The sequence below is a fragment of the Drosophila serrata genome, unplaced genomic scaffold (genome assembly GCF_035046125.1).
Source record: "Drosophila serrata isolate PLE 108 unplaced genomic scaffold, ASM3504612v1 contig_240, whole genome shotgun sequence".
Lineage (NCBI taxonomy): Eukaryota > Metazoa > Arthropoda > Insecta > Diptera > Drosophilidae > Drosophila > Drosophila serrata.
The window spans coordinates 688,828-695,707 of NW_028257138.1; the positions used below are offsets into that span (position 1 = coordinate 688,828).

At 47.1% G+C, this 6,880-nt stretch overlaps 2 protein-coding genes across 3 annotated transcripts; one reads left to right on the plus strand and one right to left on the minus strand.

Annotated features, from left to right (window-relative positions):
* Window positions 1–2,307: 2,307 nt before the first annotated feature.
* Window positions 2,308–3,847, minus strand: LOC110189196 (uncharacterized). Of its 2 annotated transcripts, none has more exons than XM_020959166.2 (4): window positions 3,681–3,847; window positions 3,523–3,615; window positions 2,903–3,462; window positions 2,308–2,761 (listed from the first exon to the last, which is right to left on the minus strand). In XM_020959166.2, exons 2-4 carry the CDS (start codon window positions 3,589–3,591, stop codon window positions 2,554–2,556), a joined length of 837 nt encoding a protein of 278 aa, XP_020814825.1. In that variant the 5' UTR covers window positions 3,592–3,615; window positions 3,681–3,847; the 3' UTR covers window positions 2,308–2,553. The 2 variants fall into 2 exon arrangements, with proteins under 2 accessions (XP_020814825.1, XP_020814826.1); XM_020959167.2 differs by having other exon boundaries at window positions 3,523–3,633.
* Window positions 3,848–4,126: 279 nt separating this feature from the next.
* Sin1 (SAPK-interacting protein 1) lies at window positions 4,127–6,346 on the plus strand. Its single transcript, XM_020959164.2, has one exon. The coding sequence runs from the start codon at window positions 4,309–4,311 to the stop codon at window positions 6,070–6,072; it is 1,764 nt and encodes a 587-aa protein (XP_020814823.2). The 5' UTR covers window positions 4,127–4,308; the 3' UTR covers window positions 6,073–6,346.
* Window positions 6,347–6,880: the final 534 nt, after the last annotated feature.

Sequence of the window (6,880 nt, forward strand, 5' to 3'; positions counted from 1 at the left end):
AGAACGATTCGGCTGTCGATGCTGATCAAGAATATATATGGTTTATAGGGTCGGAAATGACTCCTTCACTGCAAGGGTATACAAGGAGACAATTCAATTTTCATTTGAAATTTTCATTATTTTGCTTCTGTGTAGGCACTAGGACTAGTAGCAGCGACGCACCGCAGAAGCATCATCAGCAGCAGCAGCAGAAGCACAGGAGCAACATGAAAAGCAATGGTGCTGCCTTGTTCGCCATCTTTCTCTGTGGCTTTTACCAGCTACTGGCGTTGACTTGGCTAACATTCTGCGGCTTGTACTTGTAAGCCAGAAACGACAAGCAGCCAAAAACCCAGAGCTGATAATGATAATGATGATGACGCCTGCCCCGGCTCTGGCTCTGGAACATTTGCCAAATCAATTTAGGACATGCGGGAGGTCTTAGCCTTGCAGAAATATCACAAATGGAAATTGGCTCTTAAAGTGGCGGCAACAGTTTTCAGTTTCCAATTTTTCAACGACATATACATAGGGATAGGGATTCACCGGAAAAAAGACGTTGCCTAACCCCAGGCGCTTGGCTTAATGACTCAACTCTGCCTGTGCAAAACCGATGATGCTGCCGTTTTGTTTGGATTGGTTTGCCTTTGTCAACTCCACTGTTGTTTGGCTAAATAAAAGGGAAACTCATTACCCCAGCCTCGAACACAATCAGGGCAGGCCCCTCTAAATGTTTGTGCATTCGGGCGGGCAGTGTTATTATTTGCATGCTGTGCACTACGCTGAGCAAACAATGGCCAATGAAGACGGAAAAGGGGAAACGAACCGTTATTGCCACACAATCTCGGTGTGCAAATATTTGGTCTGTATAAAAAATCGCACTTCGACAAACACAAACGAAAAGTACATACAATTTTTTGGCAAAGGTGGGGCAAGTGGGATGGTATCCAAGCCCCATTTATTGATTTCATTTAAAAACACACAGAAAATCTGCAGCTGGCTTTTAAGCAATGGAACAGAAACATTGATACAGTCACTATAACATTCAATAACTTTTACACAGGGGAATTTTTGCAGCGTAAGCGGATTTTAATTCATTGAGTTTGGTATCTTGAATATTGATGTGATTTATAGTTTTACTTACAAAAAATAGTAGTATAGTAAGTATAGGAAGTCTCATAAAGCTATAAGGTAAGGTATATCGATATGTTACGAGGAGTTTAGGCCATATAGAGCTATCATTTAAAACAATATAAATCGCTGCAAGTAAAATACAATGGATTATAATAACATCTTTAAAATATTGCTTCTTTCCTTTTCATCGTAAATTTAAATTCTCAATAATTTTATTAATCAAAACGTTTAGTTTTCCTTAAATTTAGGAAAGATTTGTTCAGATAATGCAATTCCCTTTAATATTTATTTTCCGTGCAAACTTATGAGCTGAGATCAAGGCCAGGGCAGTTACCACAATAAATTTATAACAAATGACACTGGGCAGCCAAATTAATGGGGACCTATTAGTCCGAGGCTAGGCCACAGGCACTGACCATTTAAGCAACTGAATGCCAATTGAACGTACACACAAGCATACGAGTAAAAGGGCAAAAGGATGTGGCAGGACGACGACGGGCATGAGCATGAATCATTATTTCCTCGAGAGAGCGGAACGGGAAGTCCGTAATGGGAAGATGTATAAATAGTTTGATTTAGTGCCGCTGCAGCAGCAGCAAAAACCAACGACTGGAGGCAAAACCGCAAGGACACATCCCGATAACAAGGGCTCCACCGATCAATTATTTCTCCATGACGGCTGCTGGCATGTAAACAAGCCAGGGAACGTGCCATTAATTAGTTTCAATCAAATAATGCTGAGAGACCGCCATACCGGAGTCACACACAGGATAAATCAGTTGGACACATGTATAAATTACGCCACTGTTCGGGAAACGGAACTCCTTCATACATACCTTGACCTTTGAGCGAGCAAGAGTCACTCCTCTGACAGCTTAACAAACATATTTGGTCCATTAATGACGCAAGAATGTATGCCAGACAAGCCGGAAAGGTTATTTTTACGGCTACTCCTGCTGCTTCGACGAATGTGCCATTAAAGTGACAATTTACGCACCGACAGGTTCTTGCGGCATACGCACACAAGCTATAACTGACAGGGACTACGCATACACCAGAAATCAGACATATAACCATTAAATCGCACATAAAGGGTTCACAGCAGTTAAAGTGTCTTCGGGGCACGTAAAATCACCGAGTTAGCCTTATTTTTACGACTCAAACGCAAAATTGTGAATGTAAACAGAGATCTGGTTGATTAGCGACTGGTCGAGCTTATCGAGCGATTCACTCGTTTATATTCTGTATATTTCTTGCATTTATTGTTGTATTTCAATGGAGAACTAAGTTGGCCTGCATACGGTATAGTATATGTATAATCAATGCAATATTCTTCACAATCTATCTTCCAGGCGCAGTCGCCACTATTTGTATGTTTAGGTGTGAGTTGGTTTAAGTGTTTATGTGTTGCTGGTTTCGTGCCAAGCATTATCGCGATCTCTAGTGTGTAGTCTCAATTATGATCTCGTGCGTGTCCAGATCGGGCACGGCAAACTTCATGGGCAAATAGTCGTCGGGATGCATGTGAGCCATCTGGTTCACCTCTAGTTGGGCCCGTTCGTGGTCCTCATGGCACTTGCTCTCGTGCTTCTCGTAGTCGGCGAACGTATCGAAGATGGCCCGACACACCATACACTCGAAAAAGCTTCTGTAAAGCAGAAAATTAGATTATTTAATGGATTTAAACTTTGTTTTTGGTTTATGCAGGGACACTATCAGCTTGAGGTAGGTCTCCCAAGAGGAACTGATTTATCTTTGCCAATGTCAAGGACCAGCAACAAATACTCACGGTTTTTGCTCCGCCTCAAGCCGCTCCCTGGCCAGGGCAGCCGCCGCTTGGATAGAGGCGGCCACATCCACATCGACGCCCTCCTTGATGTGCGACTGCAGGTGGCGCTTAAAGTTGGACAGCTGGGTGAAGCCCTTTTCGCAGTAATTGCACTGGTAGGGCTTGGCATTGAGGTGGCCCAGCTTGTGCTTCTTGAGGTTGACCAGCTGGGAGAAGTACCTGCCGCAGCGCTGGCACCGGAACGGCTTCTCGCCGGTGTGTGTCATCTTGTGGCGCTTCATGTTGCTCTGCTGCGTGAAGGACTTGTTGCAGAAGTTACAGGTGAACGGTCGCTCGCCACTGTGGACGGCATAGTGACGCTGCAGGTTCACCGCCTGGGCAAAGGCCTTAGAACAGATATTACACACGAAAGGCCGGACATCGTTGTGCACCTTCATGTGACGATCGAGGTTGCCCGAGTTGCAGAAGCTCTTGGCACACAGCTTGCACTCGTAGGTGGTCTTGTTGTGGTTGTGCACCTCCTGCCGATGCAGCGTCTGGTCCCGCTTACTCTTGAAGGTCTGCAAGGTAGGATTACCGAGTTAATCGGGGCACAAAGTGGACCGTCGGCACAGACTTACGCGGTCGCAGCGCTTGCAGCTGAACTGATTGGCCACGGCCTCATCGAATTCTACCTCCATGCCCGCCATGCTGGCTACCACATCGATGCGATCCTACAATGGGTTCATTCCCTACAATGGGTTCATTGGGCAATTGCTTTTCTAGACCAAAAACTCACTTTGATTAACTAATTCTGTAATTCTGTAATTTTTCGCGTCTAGAAAAAGTCATATGGTGGCCTAGAGTGCCCAGACACTAAGAGGGAAAACACCTCAAATATACCAGAGAATAAGAAAATAACACAAATAAAGACTGTTGGGAACCAGATTTAAAAGTAAATGATTAATACAAAATTAACTACAAATTCTTCCTTGTGATTTTGTTTTTAACTTCAGTGAAATAAGAGCTTTATGTTAAATGCTAGTATAGGATCTGCATTATTCAAATTGAAAACTCCCTGTATGTATTTTATATTTTCAAAATCAAATCCAATTGGAAATAAGTGTTGGAAAACATGTCGGGGCGTAGGGAGATTTACATAGATGTTTTGCAGTCTTCCATAGATTATCTGTGGCCAGGTCTTTTTATCCAAGATTTATGTGCTGGACTAAAAGCAAACCATGAATTCCCGTTTTGCAGTGTGGCAACTTTAAGTTCATGTTCGATTTGTTATCGATTTAAGTGTGACCAGCTGCCGAGGAAGGCTAAATCCGCTCATCTAAATAAACATCGATGTATCGCCTTCTAGTAACAATAAAAATAAATAAAATAGAAATAATTTCGGAAAAGTTCGTTTGTTTACCGCCATGGCCACCTACTCCAACCAGCACTGGCTGCTCTCCCACATCCGGAACTCGTTCATCTCCACGGACGACACTGGCATGTGCGAGACTGTGATGCTGAGCGACGACATGCCAAAGCACTTTTTACGCAAATACGGGAATTCCGGAGCTGGGGATCACGGCCACAGGCGGCCACAGAAGCCATCGCCCGGCGATGGCGAACCCGCAACAACGACTTTTGAACAGCGAAATATCCGGCAGGCGGACACACCGTTCCAGGACGTGGACTTTGTATGCTACCCGGGCCTGGACCTCAGCGACGACGAGGAGGACCAGTCCACGCACTCCTTCGACATCCAGATGTACCCCGAAGTGGGCGCCCATCGCTTTCGCTCCAACACTGCCCAAAAGCTAGAGAAGCTGGACATTGCCAAGCGCAAGGCGGCGCGGATCAAAAGTATAAACTACCAGGAACAGGTGCAGCCGCCCGAAAACGACGACTTCTTCAAGCGCAAGGAGGTGCCATTGGCCCCACAGACACAGTCTGCTAAAAAGCCAGCCAGGAGCAATGGTGACGAGCTGTTTGACGGCGGCATCCAGAGCCAGCTCACCGAGCAGCTGGCCAAGAGTCCCAAGCAGACGCAGAACCGCTTCATCGACTTCGCCCGCTTCGACGGCACCTCGCAGGTTGGCATGCAAACGAAGAGGATCAACGTGTTTCTGAACATGCTTCCCGAGCCAGATCGCAACTATCCGCTAAAGATCTGCGTCCTAGCCACTGCCAAAATACAGGAGGTGATTGGTTTCGTCTGCTACAAGACCTCCCTCCAGTACCCGGATGTTCCTTTAAAGTCCCTGCAGCACTACGCCTTGTATATGACAGAGGACAACGACGACATGGAGGACTTCCCTCCGTTGGACAATCGCGAGCCCTGCTCCAAGTTCGGTTTCTCTCACCTCACGCTGGCGGAACGTCGTCCACTGGCCCCGGTGACGAGAGTGGACTACCACGGTCAGCTGGGCACCAAATCCATGACTTCCGAGGAGGACAAAGCAGCGTTGGCCGAGGTGGCGGTAAAGGCTCTTAAGAATATCAACCTGAATGGCGGGACAACCGATCCGGGAGGTGCAGGCGGAGGAGCAGCCGGAGAGGGAAGAGGAGCAACAGCAGGAGCCGGATCAGGAGATGACAGCCCGAACGACAATGTGAAAGAGTACGAGAAACGCTTGCTGAACCACAACGACATGTTGGAGGCTCCAATGCATCGCACTTTCCGGCTAAACATCATCGACAAGCGCTTCTTCAAATCCGACGTGGTCCTGGGCATCTCCGGAGAAAGAATAGAGATCGATCAGTATAAGAATGCCAAGTTCTGGCCGCAAAAGAAGCCCGTTTCCACATCCATAGATCTGGTGGCCCACTGCGAGATCGTGGAGCGTCGTCAACTAAAGGCTTTATTACGCATCTGGCTAAAGTCCAACTCCTCGTCGCCATCCTTTACCACCGGCTGCACTTCGGCGCCGATCAATGCCAGCGTGACCACACTAAACATGGGCTCTTCCAGCGCCGGCACCACCCAATGGCCGAGCAGTCTTGGCCACACGTCCGGCTTCTTCTCGAGCAGCAATATTCGCTTTAAGCACTACGACTTCGACACGGACACCCACACGGCGGACCAGATTCACAACAAGCTTAACTGCATCCTGGAGATGCGGTCGAGCGAGCTGCGGCGCGAGTTTCTGCTGCAGCGGGAGCGCAAGCTGGAGAAGCGACAGCTAAAGTTGTAGTATTTATTCCTATGGCGGCGGCTGCTGCTCGTGTGCCTAGCAGGCGGGCTACTGCCACTGCCACGCCCCCGCCTACACCGAAGCCTCCGCCACCGCCACCGCCTCCTGTTTGATAAGTTGTATTAGTTGCTAACTAAAGATTGTGTTACACAAATGTTTGCCTAGCCCGTAAGTATTTATTGAACTCACTCCCCCCCCCTCCCCTTCAAACAAAAAAAAAAAACTACAAAGCTGGTCCTCAAAAAATAAAAGTAAAACAAGTAAAAATCCAAAATCGCTTTGTATCTATGAAATGTATCTGCGGCTTAAGCTTCCGCCTGCAAGAGAGCAGTTTTCAGGCGTTTTGCATGCGATTTGCACGCGACTCGGACGCGTTTTCAACCGCATCGTATCTCTCGGATTGAGTTTATTTCCGCTCGCTCTCGACATTGCAATTGTTGTGCCTCTAATCAATGTGCAATTAATCTAACCGACGCCCCAGACGGGGACGGGCCTAACGGTGGCTGTATTATACATAGCTATAGGTTTATTTTTAGCCTCGCACAATGTCAGCTGTGTGGAGTCGAGACTATAGCTTAACTGCCGTTAGCCAATTGTTGCATGCGCATGCAGCTACAAACATATATATATTAGGCGGTTGTAACAAGCGATTGTAGCCGCCTGTTCTAAGGCCAAGGTTGACGACTCGAAATCACGCCAAAAAGCTTGCGACATCTGAGGCCATTCGACTGACGACGACGATGATAATGATGATGATGATGATGCTGTTGGCGTGACCAAATCGAGGCAAACTTTACACGTTCTAAGG